At 41.2% G+C, this 15105-nt stretch overlaps 1 protein-coding gene across 1 annotated transcript in view; it reads right to left on the reverse strand.

The window, feature by feature from the left end:
* kcnh2 (potassium voltage-gated channel, subfamily H (eag-related), member 2) overlaps nucleotides 1–15105 on the reverse strand; it is a gene marked incomplete at its 3' end in the record, with an annotated part of 41194 nt that overhangs the window by 18988 nt on the left and 7101 nt on the right. The window contains 5 exon segments of the mRNA NM_001124676.1: nucleotides 12452–12651; nucleotides 13358–13408; nucleotides 13497–13836; nucleotides 14051–14154; nucleotides 14329–14481. Of these exon segments, the coding sequence (NP_001118148.1) occupies nucleotides 12452–12651; nucleotides 13358–13408; nucleotides 13497–13836; nucleotides 14051–14154; nucleotides 14329–14481 (848 nt within the window).

Here is a 15105-nt window from a genome sequence, read left to right on the forward strand (position 1 = left end):
TTGCTATGGTTGAAAAGCATATTTTGAAAATCTGAGATGACAGTGTTGTTAACAGAAGGCTAAGCTTGAGAGCTAGCATATTTATTTCATTTCATTTGCGATTTTCATGAATAGTTAACGTTGCGTTATGGTAATGAGCTTGAGGCTGTATTCATGATCCCGGATCCGGGATGGCTAGTATCAAGAATTAAACAAATCGGGGGGATCACGTGACCCTTGAACGAGATGGCCGCATGAACTAAGAGCTCCGCACAAGTAGTTTCCAATTCCTAATCTTACCTCCACTCCAAGTTCACACTCATTTAGCTTTAGCAAGAAAAAGTCATGGCGGCTACAAAAGGCGACACTACAGGTGACATTTTTACCCGGACTCGAGTATTAGCGACGGAAAAAGCCTCCAAGAAGAAGCTAGCTTCAGAAAAAACTAGCGCCATTAGCCAGGAGCAAGAGAACCCGCTCCCCCACGAGGCACAACGAATGCCAACCTCGCACTCTGTCGAAGACATCCTTTCTGAGTTGAGATCCCAACGTACAGAACTAAACACTAAATTAGATGCCATTAATTCTCAGCTCAGAGCGATAGGGGGCAAGGTGACAATCCTGGAAAACGCTTTGCCTGACATCAACAACAAGATAACCATAAACGTGGGGCGCCTGGACGAGGCAGAGGGGCGAATCCTATCCATGGAAAACTTATTGACAGATGCCATGGAAACAATAGCATATGCTAAAAAGAAAATTGAGCATATGGAAGAGAAAACAGAGGACCTGGAAAACAGGGGGCGAAGGAATAATTGTGTTCTATTCAATCTGGGCGAAAAAGAAGAGGGAAACATGCCACTGATCCGCTACCTGCAAGACAAACTTCCCGAGTGGCTCCACCTGCCCACCGACAGGCCCATAGAACTCGAGAGAGCTCACCGAGCACTGAGGCCCCCACCAGCAGCCAGACAACCAGCGCGCCCAATCACCATACGTTTCCTGAGATTCACCGACAAGGAACGAGTCCTACAGGCGGCGAAAAACAACACCATCACAGTGGGAAACGCCAAACTCGCTTTACACCAGGACCTGTCAGCTGGAATACGCCGAAAGCGCCGAGAATTTGACGAAGTGAAGAAATACTCCATTGACCGAGGCATCTTCAGGGGATTCAAATACCCAAACGAGCTCAGGATTCTTCACCAGGGAGCCTTGCGACACTTCAAAACTCCCGAAGAGGCAAAACGTTTTTTGAAAGAAAATCCTGGCCAATGAGAAACAGACCAATGACTAAATTTGATTAATGCCATTACTAAAGGAGGTAAGACAACATATAGCCGATATCCAGAGATCCACCCCCTAAATGTCATTATAGCCGTCCAATTTATATTTATTGTCCTTTAACTGAGAGGGATGGGCTGTATAGCCTAACCTAGGCCTACTAATGTTTCAGCCTACTTTTATTTCCCTGTTTTTTTGTTGTTGCTATTATTACCTGGGGTTCCCTATGTCCCTTGGGAGAGGCATATGTAGGCTGGGCTATTGATTTTATTTTTCTCCCCTCTTTTACTGGGGTCTGGACGAGGGCAACTGTGTTATTTACTCAATGCGGGGTGGAGAGGATGAGGCATTTCTTTGGTGGGGAGAAGGAGACGTTGTGCGTTGCTAACTGTTCCCGGTTTTTGTTTTATTCGGAACACAGAATTGAGACTGAGCGGGGGGGTAATAGATCCAACGGGATGTGTCGAGTTGTTTGGGAACTCGGCTGGGGTGTTCAGAGATTATTATTTTATGTACACCATTTATTTTCCTTTTATGTGAACGCAGCTGTAATTACTATCCACTTTTACCCAGCGATGACTTGCACTAAAGTTCGATTACTGCTCGATGACGATGACTAGTACCTTAAATCTATTGACATGGAACTGCCATGGTCTAGGGCATGCAATAAAACGAAAAAAGATACTATGTGCTCTAAAAAAGGAAAAAGCAGACATTGCGCTATTACAAGAGACACACCTCTGTGATGCTGAACATGCCAAACTCCGCAGAGCTTGGGTGGGACAGGTGTATTTCTCATCTTTCAAATCAAACAGTAGAGGCACAGCCATACTTATCCATAAAAATGTTCCATTCATAATTGACAAAAACATATCTGATCCGGAGGGGAGATTTATTTTGATAACTGGGTAACTATATGGTCAACCAATTATGTTGTTTTATTATATTAAACATATACGCCCCTAACACAGATACTCCTGCCTTCATGTCAAAAATTATAACCCTGTTCAATGAGCATTGTGTCTCCTTTGGCGTGGTGGCCGGAGATTTTAATTGTACCCTTAACCCAACCCTAGACAAATCATCTCAAGTCCCCACCACAAATCCTAGATCTGCAAAGATGTTGAACTCTCTTACTAAAGAGATGGGACTGATAGATATCTGGAGAGAGAATAATAGCTCATCTATGGACTATACATACTACTCTAATGTCCATAACACCTACTCCCGTATAGATTACATTTTTATCCCAAAGAGTTTCATAAATTCAGCCACATGTACAATCGGACCCATAGCACTTTCAGATCACGCCTTTGTCCACCTCTGCTTTGACCTCTGCAAAAACATCCCGAGGTCAAAGAGCTGGAAATTCAACACCTCCATGCTATCAAATGACGAGTTCCATACATTGGTAACTACATGGATAGACAACTACACACAAGACAATAAAGACTCTCCTGTTTCTCCGGCCACAATGTGGGACGCTGCTAAAGCCACACTAAGAGGTCATCTAATTGCATATGCCTCCTCTAAGAAAAAAGCAATGGAAGCACACAGGCTAGATCTTGAGAGGGAGCTGGAATGCTGTGAAAAAATACGTAAACAATCCCTAGACAGCACCTCCTGGAGTCATCTTAAAGCAGCCAAAGCCAAACTGAATTTGGACTACACTCGGGAGATAAAAAAAAAAGTTTTCTTTACTAAACAGAAATACCATGAGTATAGCAATAGGCCCAGTAGATTGCTTGCTTATCAATTAAAAAAGGAGCAGTCAGAGCGTACAATCATGGCTATCCGAACAGCAGAGGACGAGGTCACATATGACCCAAAAAAGATCAATTTAACTTTTCATGATTTTTACTGCAAACTATGTACCTCTGAGAGAAAACACACAGAGGCAGAACTCCACTCTTTCCTAGAGGGAATCTCGCCACCTAAACTATCAGAGACCGACCAGGAAGATCTCAACTCCCCCTTCACTCCTGAGGAGATCCTGGAGGCAATTACCTCCATGCAACCTAATAAGTCCCCAGGCCCAGATGGATTCCCCAGAGAGTTCTACAAAGCTTTTTGGCCCCAGCTCAGCCCTATCTTCATGCCAATGCTGGAGGATTTTTGCAAAAACGAGTTCTCCCAGACTCAATGCACACAGCTCGCATTACAGTGTTGCTAAAAAAGGACAAGGACCCCCTATCCTGCTCGTCCTTCCGGCCCATAAGCTTGTTGGATTTCGACCATAAAATAATTACCAAATTGCTCGCCAAAAGACTAAACACTCTTCTTCCCAAAATAATAAAAGCGGACCAAACTGGATTTATTAGTGACAGATACTCTTCTGATAACATTCGCCGTCTTTTTGATATTATTGATCAAGTAAACGCACAAAAGACCCCTGTCCTGCTGGCTTCACTGGATGCTGAGAAGGCGTTTGACAGGATGGAGTGGAGCTTTCTGTTTTCAGTCTTAGAAAAGTTCAATATGGGCCCAAATTTTATTAAATGGATCAAATCATTATACTCTCATCCAAATGCCATGGTGACTACTAACGAACTGAACTCTGACAGATTCCCTCTGGAACGGGGCACAAGACAAGGGTGCTCGCTGTCCCCGCTGCTCTACTTGTTGGGGGCGGAGCCTCTGGCAGAGCTGATAAGGAGCAATCCAAGTATTATGGGTGTTTCTGCAGGTGGCCTGCAGCACAAGATTTCGCTTTACGCGGATGATGTTTTGCTCTACATATCCAACCCTGAGAAATCCCTCCCTCTCATTTTAGACACAATTGCTCAGTATGGCAAGTTTTCAGGTTATAAGATCAATTTTAACAAATCCACTGTCTGCCCTCTCAATATTACACTCACCAGCTCTATGAAGACACTTTGTCCTTTCCAATGGAAAACACACGGGTTTCAATACCTCGGGATCTTCATAACACCAGATCTGAATAGCCTTTTTAAGGAAAATTATCTTCCACTCCTGGATCGAATCAAGAACGATCTCCAAACCTGGATCTCCCTCCCAATTAGCTTAGTAGGAAGAATTAATGTAATCCGTATGAACGTCCTCCCTAGACTAAACTACTTATTTCAGATGCTCCCATGCTATCTCCCAGTTTCCTTCTTCAAAACAACTAACCAAAGCATCACCAAATTTATATGGGGCAATAAAAAACCTAGGATCAAGTTTTCCACTTTATCAAAACCTGAATCTAAAGGTGGTCTTGCCCTTCCCTCCCTTCAACTGTACTACTGGTCTGCCCAAATCCGCAGCATGCTAACATGGATCACAAACAGACAAGAGTCAACGTGGATTCAGATAGAAGCCCAATCCTGTGGTTCTTAAGCTCAATTATATTCATTAATAACTTTAGTGAAGTGGGCAACATAGCCAAAACCTTTGCGATTTACAGCACCCTACTAGCGTGGAGGGACTGTAAGAAATACCTGGGCATTTCCTCCCAAATATGTTCTCACTCGCCTATAGTAGGCAACCCAGACTTGCCAAAAGCCCTAAGGGATGCCAACTTTAATCTTTGGCATACTCTAGGAATCAGGACCTTTTCAGACCTATTTCATCAGAAAACCACTACACTGAAATCCTTTCAAGAGCTCTGCAGTGAATTCGATGTGCCAAGATCCCATTTTTTTAAATATCTTCAAATTAGACATGTAATTTCCTCATTTACCTCCAAGAGGAGGTTTAGAACTCAGTTGAATGAAGTTGAAACCCTTCTTGTCACAGCACAATCCATTAAAGGCAAAATATCTTACATCTATAGACTATAGCTCCTCCTTTACTCCTTTGAAAATAATCTGGGAAAAGGACCTTGGTCTGACTATCAGTGATGAGTTATGGGCGGAGGTTTGCGACAGTGTATACTGCTCCTCTACCAGTGTAAAAATGAAAGAATCTAATTACAAATTTTTGTACAAATTTTATTATACTCCTTTGAGACTCCATAGAATGAAAACAGATATGTCTCCTAACTGTAAAAGATGTACCTCTGAAAGTGGAACCTATATGCATGTATTTTGGAGCTGTAGGGAGATTGCCAGATTCTGGCAATCTGTACATACTGCTGCACAGAAAATACTAGATGTACAGTTTGATATGACCCCGTGTATCTATCTTCTTAATGCCCAGCAGGACTTTGTTCTTGATCCTGACAGAGAAAATTTGCTTATGACTATTACATACTTTGCTAAGAAATGTATTCTTCTATTGTGGGCCTCTAATACCCCTCCTACATTTAAAATGTGGATTGACCAGATTGTTGACTTTCTTCCTCTTGAAAAGCTCACTTATGACCTCCACAAGAGACAGCCCAAGTTTGATAGACTCTGGTCTCCACTATTCAACTATATTTCAAACTGGACAGAGTGAACGGGGTGACTAGGGAAATGCGCAGATACATGTTGTGTAAGGTACTGTAAAACCTAAAAACGAATTATTGGCCCGTCGTCTCAGCGAATGCTTGAAATAGCTGATAAGAACCTTGATAGTGCTGCTGCAACTTTTTTTTTTTTTTTTGTGTGTGTTTTTATTTTAATTTAGTTTTTGAGTACGTGTGCGTAGGTGTGTGTGTGTATGTATATGTGCGTATGTATGTACGTACGTATGTATGTATGTACATATATATGTACCAAGGAAAATATATAGATTAAGAAAAATAAATGCTTTTATTTGACTTTATCATTCATTTTAATTGTATTTTTATTTTTTCAAAAGTATTATTATTTTTTAATTTAATTTAATTTTTTAAAGCCTGTCACATCTGTGAATGTGGAATGTGTTTTGTTGGTTGATTGAAAAACAAGAAAACTTAATAAAACTTTAAATTGAAAAAAGAATTAAACAAATCAAAATATATTTTATATTTGAGATTCTTCCAAGGAGACACCCTTTGCCTGGATGACAGCTTTGCACACTCTTGGCATTCTCTCAACTAGCTTCATTCATGAGGAATGCATTTCAATTAACAGGTGTGCCTTATTAAAAGTACATTTGTGGAATGTCTTTCCTTCTTAATGCGTTTTAGCCAATCAGTTTTGTTGTGACAAGGTATGGGTGGTATACAGAATTTGGTAAAAGACCAAGTCCATATTATGGTAAGAACAGCTCAAATAAGCAAAGAGAAATGACAGTCTATCCTTACTTTAAGACATGAAGGTCAGTCAATGAGGAAAGTCAATGAAGTTTCAGTCAATGAAGTTTCTCCAAGTGCAGTCGCAAAAACGATCAAGCGCTATGATGAAACTGGCTCTCATGAGAACCGCCGCAGGAAAGGACGACCCAGAGTTACCTCTGCTGCAGAGGATAAGTTCATTAGAGTTACCAGCCTGATGATGAAATGGGTCATTTCTTTTTCTCAAAGAAATATGGCAAAAGTCTTAGCAGCCAAGTCAAAATTAGAAATTGATGAACAGAATTATAGAACTTTGCGTAATTATGCAGTTAAATTGAATCAAAAGGAAAAAAAAGTTATTTTACAACAATGCTTTTATTGATTGTAAAAATGATTCTGAAACGGTATGGAACACAGTTAAGGGCTTACTTGGTACATCTATCTCATCATGCCCATCTAGTGTGGAGGTTGACAGGAGAATAATAACAAAACCAGTTGGTATTGACAATCATTTTGCAGATTTTTTTACACAGAAAATTAAATCATTGAGCAACAATGTAGACATATATTCTTCCAAACAAGCTATTGTCCAATGGATTGATGATCATATTATGAGCAAGAAGATCTGCTCTTTTAGTCTACAAACGGTGTCAGTGGAGGAGGTGTTAAACCTAAACCTGTTTGCAAATGTATGGAAGCATGCAAAACTGTGTCCTATTCCGAAAGACAGCAAAAAAAACATTACTCCTGCCAATAGTCGACCAATTAGTCTACTCCCTACACTCAGTAAGATATTGGAGGGTATTGTGAGTAGACAAATGTGAGAGTACATGGAAAAGAATCTGATTACAGCCAATCAGCATGCTTATCGCAAAAAACATTCCACTACCACTGCATTGGTTGACATGACTGACCAGTGGCTCAATGCTATGGATAATGGCAAATTTGTAGGTGTACTATTTTTATATTTCAGTGCAGCATTTGATTTAGTGGATCATGAAATAATTTTGACAAAATTAATGCATTATGGTTTTAAGTGACAGGAAACAGTCCACCTATATCAATGGTTAATTTTCTTCCCCTAATGTGTTAAACTGTGGAATACCGCAGGGCAGATGCCTTGGGCCACTTCTTTATTTAATATATACCAACGACCTTCCATATGCCTTAGTTGAAACTCAATCTACTATATTTGCAGATGATACTACAATTTTATGCAAGACAATCGGTTCAACAGGTACAGCAGGCTTTACAAGGAGATTTGGAGAATATCAGGAAGTGGGTTTGCCAAAACAAACTTGTTTTAAACATCAAGAAAACCAAAGTTATGTTGGTCTGTTCAACCAGGAAAAGGCCAAAACAGCATGGGATACAATTAAGTATGGGAGGAGTACAAATTGAAGAAGTGGCAGAAACCATGGTCATGGTCGTCTCAAATAACTAATCTATGTAAAAAAATAAAATTAAAACAGCATGCATAATCAGAAGGATAGCTAAATATTTACCAGGAAAAATTATTCAGTAAATAACACAAGCATTAATTGAGAGTCAGGTGAACTACTGTTCGGTGGTCTGGGGAAATGCATCATCAAGTGAAGTTAGGAGGCTGCAGAATGCACAGAATAAAGCAGCAAGGATTGTTTTAAGGTGGAGATATGGTTCTTCTGTTGCAGTCATGCGCAGTGTTCTTGGTTGGTCATCAATCGACAAGGTAATTGAAAAAAACATTATTTTATTTTATAATATACATAATTTATAACGGCTAAGTTCTATTCACAAAGGTATTCAGTTGGTAAGAGACAGACATTCCGTAAATACTAGGAATAGATTGTCCACCATCTATGCGTTATCCAGACAGAAGAGAGAAATAGGCAAAAGAACATTTAGATTTAGAGCAATACAGAAATGGAATAAATTAACTGAGCAAACTAGAAACCTTTCAATATATACATTTAAACATTATTTTAAAACAATTTAAATATAGTATATAAAAATGATGTGGGACTATAGTAGATGAAGAATCAATATTTTTTAGATTGAGTATTTATTGGGTCATTACGCTAGTATATTATATATGTTTGTAATAGTGTGTTATATGTATATATATATATATAAAAGCATTCCAAGTAAAGCTGGTTGAGAGAAAGATAAGAGTGTGCAAAGCTGTCATCAAGGCATATATTTTGATTTGTTTAATTCTTTTTTGGTTACTACATGATTCCATATGTGTTTTTTCATAGTTTTGATGTCTTCAATATTATTCTACAATGTAGAAAATAGTAAAAATAAAGAAAAACTCTGAAATGAGTAGTGGTGTCTAAACTTTTGACTGGTGCTGTATATATATTTTTTCATCATATATCATCATCATATCTTCAAATAATATTTTTGCAGGAATCTCCTTGCGAATGATTTTGCCGAAGATTGTATCACCCCCGGGCTGGGCATGTTTCTATACTGAACAAAAATATAAACCAATATGCAACAATTTCAAAGATTTTACTGAGTTACAGAGGAAATCAGTTAATTTAATCTATGGATTTAATCTATGGATTTCACATAACTGGGAATACAGTTATCGATAAATAAAATGCAATTGTGTTTGTTATCCATAGCTTATGACTGCCCATACCATAACCCGACTGCCACCATGGAGCACTCTGTTCACAACATTGACATCAACAAACCGCTCACCCACACAACACCATACACATGGTTTGGTCTGCGCTTGTGAGGCCGGTTGGATGTATTGCCAAATTCTCTAAAACGACGTTGGAGGCGGCTTATGGTGGGGAAATGAACATTAAATTATCTGGCAACAGCTCTGGTGGACATTCCTGTTCAGCATGCCAATAGCACGCTCCCTCAAAATTTTAGACATCTGTGGCATTGTGTTGTGTGACAAAACTGCACATTTTAGAGTGGCCTTTTATTGTCCTCAGCACAAGCTTCTTGATATGCCACACCTGTCAGGTAGTTGGGTCATATTCGAACAGGAGAAATGCTCACAATCAGTGATGTAAACAAACTTGTGCACAACATTGTAGAGAAAGAAGCTTTTTGTGGGTATGGAACATTTCTGAGATCTTTTATTTCAGCTCATTAAATAGGGGGACCAACACTTAACATGTTGCGTTTATATTTTTGTTTCGTGTACATTATCTCTAAAACACTTACTTTTTAGAAAGAAATTGTTGAAATCGTCAAATATCAGTTGGAAAGGTACAAGGTTGGGGTAAATTCCATTTCCAATTCCAGTCAATTCAGGAATTCTCTGAAATTCCAATTCTCTTCAATGCTTTTCAATGAGGACAATTTGGAATTGAAACGTGGTTTACTTTCTGAATTGACTGGAATTGAAATGGATTTGACCCCAACCCTGGGAAGGCAACATAATCAGACTGGAGAAATCCAGTCTGTTTGTGCTAACATTTCACTCCTTGCCACTCCATGTCCTGCCAAACATGATGACTTCTCCAGTCTAATTATCTTCTAGATGTGTGAACTTGTTGGTGAGGGTGAATAAAAAACAAACACCACAGCTCATATAATTTGAGAGTACATGTGTGTGGTATTTATAGTGATCAGCAGCTGAGGACTCTACCAGGAGCAGGTTTGGAGGAAGTGGAGAGGGAGGCATCTATTGGCCCGATCGATTTTTCCATTGGTAGGAATGAGAGGCACGCCAAATTGCCTCCCATGTGCACCCAGCGAGCAAGACAGAGGGCATTGACACAGCAACCTAAAGAGCTCACCTCTCACTCAGAGCAATGCTAACATTAGCAGCAAGTCCAACTGCCCATTCACAATCAATCAACTAAATTCTGATGATATAAACCCCCGTTATAACACTCAAATGTACTGTCATAAGACATGTATGTTCACCTGACACACACACACATCTAGTAATACCACAAAAATCCCTAATATTGAGTCACATTATTCCACTTGTAGTGGACAAGTGAAGTCAGAGCAGCCAGGGTTAGTGTGTGGGTTCATCTGGCTGGTGGCCACTCAGACTGTCCCACCACAGACATGTGGGTCAGTGTGCTACGCAGTAGAGTTGTGGGGCCATCTCACTGCGTTAGTGTTTCCATGGCATTACAGGCTATGACAATGTACTCAAACTTAGTGTGATGACATGTGGGTGTGAAAAGTTCTGCTGCTGGCACAGATGTCACACTATGGAAGGTGGGATCTTTCTTTCACGCATACAAACTGTCTTTTCCCCATTCTCCCTCATATACATGCAGAGAGACAAGCGCATATAGTACAGTAGTGATGCTAAATAACGTCCCATACATGTAGCCAACAAAATGTTCATACAGGAGATAATATCCTCTTACACATTACATGACGAAAAGTATGTGGACACCTGCTCGTCGAACATCTCATTCCAAAATCATTAGCATTAATATGGAGTTGGTCCCCCCTTTGCTGCCTAAACTGCCTCCACTATTCTGGGAAGTCTTTCCACTAGATGTTGGAACATTGCTGCGGGGACTTGCTTCCATTCAGCCACAAGAGAATTAGGGAGGTCGGGCACTGATGTTGGGCGATTAGGCCTGGCATTCCAATTCATCCCAAAGGTGTTTGATGGGGTTGCATTGGGGTAGGTAGTGTTCTCCTGGCATCCACCAAATCCAGATTTGTCCGTCTGACTGATAGTGAAGTGTAATGCATCACACCAGAGAACGCGTTTCCACTGCTCCAGAGTCCAATGGCAGCAAGCTTAACACCACTCCAGCCGACACTTGGCACTGCGCATGGTGATCTGGCCAGTACAGTACTGTAATACTGTAATATATTCCATTTACTAGTGCCATGTCTTGCTAGTGCCATGCTCTTATGAACTGAGCCACATACAGGACCACTACAATACATAAGTACAATACAATACTGTAAAATACAATACATATTACAGTACAGGTGGGAGATATATGATTGTCATCCCCATGAGCGTACCATGCTCCTTCAGGCCATGAATGAGTCATGTAATGACATCAATCCAGGCTTCGTCAGGCTTGGATTCTCCATGCCAAAAGGTTTTTCCCCAGATGCATGAACAATGAGTACATTTACTGCGATGTCGATGAGAACCAATGGCCAAATGCTCAAGACAGGCCTGATGCAAACTAATGCTTGCTAAATGTTATGTTTCTTTCATTTGATTACAGTACACCTATGTTGGAATTATATCTGAACAATACAGATATTCTTTTCATCGATTGTGAAAGATCACACATGGGATAGAAATGATTGAAATTTGATGTTCAGTCAATTTCAAAAGATAGTGCAAGTGTATTGTCTAATGTGAAAACAGTACTGTAGTATATTATATTCAAAGGGCATTTTGAAACATGTATATCTATCTATTGGATTAACTAGCTGTGACGAAGGCCGCGAGGCCGATACGTTAGCTTATTAAATATCAGTGATACTACCAAGAGCAGTGTGCGGTTTCCTTTTTCCATTAACTAGCTGTTAAAATAACTACATTGAGAAGATATTAATATGTTGTGTTTTGATGATTAAATAAATGTTCACATAGTATTTGACAGTACATTTATATGTTGGATGAATGGTTGGGTGGTGAAAGATGCATTCAAACGAAATAAATGCACAATAACACGCTTTATGAGACTTGCCCTGTTACAAGTGTTACCAGTTTGGAGTTTTGTTTTAAGAAAATGCACCACATACTTTTGAAAATAGCACCAGTGACTGAAAAAAACATTCATTTTATATACAGTATATCGTTCCTGTTTGTGTGTGTGTGTGTGTGTGTGTGTGTGTGTGTGTGGATGCATGTGGAAACTCCTGAGTGACATGCAGCTGCTTCTTCAGCAGAAAGCTTGCAACACAGGAAGTCAGACCGAAGAGATGTAATCCACCACTTCTCAATAACCCAACGTTCCTTTTACACAACATCCTGTGTACACAGTGCCGTTCTGAAAAAGCTCACTTTAAAAATCCCTTAATATATAAGCAGAATACAGGTTGAGTCAGGCAATCACATGGTTGTGGTTGTGTGATATGAGTGCTATTGAGGACCATGTGTCTCACCTGTGTGACATGTGTGACCTTCTCTGTGACGTCTCGGTGGCGGTCCTTTACTTTGCTGGGAGCGATGATCTCGATCTCAGTGGGTGAGGGCGGTCGCAAGAGGTCGGAGGCGAAACTGAGTGTGAGGGGGTTACGAGTGCTGGTCCTGCGTCGCATCAGGTCCGAGTCTGAGGTGGAGCTCAGAGTACCGGCCTTCAGGTCTGCACACAACAACACTCATCTCTCATTACTGTGTCTCTATCTACTTTCAACGACTAGTTTACATATTATATTATCATTCAAATCCTTTATTTAAACTGCAAGTAACACATTCAGAACTAAAAATATAATGTGTTATAATGCAATTTCCATTCCTCTAGGTGAGAAACATCTTGGTTTATACTGAGCAAAGCATCTGAGTGAGAAAGACACAGAGAGAGTTCATTATCTGTTTCACTTGTTCTGGCAATGTAAACATATGTTTCTCATGCCAATAAAGACAATTAAATTGAATTGATAGAGTAATGAAATGAGAGGGAGTGTGTTAATGCATTGCGGGGATGCATGTATTCCTCTAAATTATTTCCCTGGGGTAGATGGGAAGTCCACAGCCCCACACTCCATAGCCCATAGTATTAGCTGTTTGATGAGTAAAGGATGGCCTCTGAGTGACTGGGACTCCTATAGACCTGGCATACACACACACACACACACTCACACACTCACACTCACACACACACACACACACACACACACACACACACACACACACACACACACACACACACACACACACACACACACACACACACACACACACACACATAGGCTATAGGTTAGAGACATTGATTAGTGACCCTGCTGCTGCACATGCTCAGTGCTTGAGGAATTGGAGTGAAGATTTGCATTTTCTAGAGAACAGAATACCTCCAACAGGCCCAGGTAGCTTTGGCTTGGTTTGTTTTGATTCAGATGGAGCTGTAAGAGGAGACAGCCACATTTCTTCCTGTCAGAGGGGGTACAAAAATGGCAACAGACGTCTGGGTACACACACACACGAACTCACTGCTGTTGGAGCGTGGGTCTCCTGGTCGGCCCGACTCGGCCCTCATGCTGCCGAGGTCATCCAGGGAGGAAGCTCTGCGGAGGCTGCCGACAGTCTCTCTGGAGCGGCTCCGGGGCAGGACCGTCCTGGGGAAGGCTGCACTGGAGAAGGGGCTGCTGGGGAGGAAGGGCACGCTGGGTTCCAGCCGCTCTGACAATAGGGACAGCAGTTTGGGGGAGTAGTGGCTTGCAGGCTGGGAGAACTCGTGGTCCTGCTCTATCAGCGCCTCTGTCTCAGACTGCATGTAGCTCTCCTTGGACGGGATACGGAACTCTTTCAGAGGGATCTCTTCACTGTTGGGCTGAATTAGGGAAGGAGGAAGAGGACAATCATAGGTTAAATATTGTACTAGATTTCTACTTACTGCTAAATGTATGTGACTGAAGCTATATTCATTACAAAACATAAGAGATACAGGAACTGAGATAATCAAGATATATTATATGTAAGGTCATATTTAGATGAGTACTGTGTGTATAGAACTGTGTGTGTATGGGAGTCTCTGGCCACCTTACCTGTGGGTAGTCCACCACCACCCCCCCAAACTGGTCTTTGGCGAGGGAAGACCGACGCATTGCACGTACCAATGGCAGTCTCAACTTCAGCCTGCGACTCTGCCCTGAGAAACCACAGAGTGCTTATACATACACTTTACATAAATACACCTACAGTACCAGGAGGTAGTCACATTCTGTATGTTATAACACAGCTACATTCAACATGGCATCAACAGGTTGATGCAGACAGACAGGCAGACAGACAGACAGTATCACACACACACTTCCACACTGACCTGCCCATACCCAGCCCTGGGCCACCCTCTGTCTCAGACCTGGTTTCTTGAGGGAGGGGTCAATGATTTCCTGGAAGTTGAGGATGAACATGATGACCTGTCCCTCTGCTTTCTTCACAGGAACAACATCAATCAGACAGGGCCTGCAGGTCCCTGCAGGGGGGAGAGACATAACATTGTAAAGCTGCTAATGGCCATCCGAACCTGGGCTCAAAGCTAACTAAGTAGACTTCAGGACAGCTCAAGTAACTATAAATATTCTTTAATCTTATCTGACTGTGCTCTCTTTAACACTGAACACATTTAGACTCAGAGTATCAGGTTTCATGGTTGGTGGGCTGTTACTGCCATCTCATTTCAGTTTTATGTGGAGAGGCCTTTTTAAACAGCAGTACAGTCTTGTAGTTTCTTTCCATGACTGGATGTTTTCCCAGGGCATTTATGAGACCTTCCTTTCTGTTCAAGTGAAGCCAGGGTGAGGGCTGTCAACATGTCCTAGCATAGGAGAAACAGATAGACGGGGGATGCAGAAAATTAGATATAGAGGGAGATAGAGAATAAGACCAATCAAAACGTATACAGACTGTAGGAAGAGGGGAGGGAGAGAGCGGGCGAGAGGGAGAGCTAGAGAAAGAGAGAGAGAGGAAGAAAGACAGCAAGAGAACTACAGAAGAGAGGGGAATAGAGTGGCATATCAATCATAGTACTGAGCGATTAGTGCTTTTGAGGTGCATTCTTCTGTCTCTTCTGTAGTAGGCGTAAATTAAACACAGACAG

The sequence above is a fragment of the Oncorhynchus mykiss genome, chromosome 13 (assembly GCF_013265735.2).
Source record: "Oncorhynchus mykiss isolate Arlee chromosome 13, USDA_OmykA_1.1, whole genome shotgun sequence".
Taxonomy (NCBI): domain Eukaryota; kingdom Metazoa; phylum Chordata; class Actinopteri; order Salmoniformes; family Salmonidae; genus Oncorhynchus; species Oncorhynchus mykiss.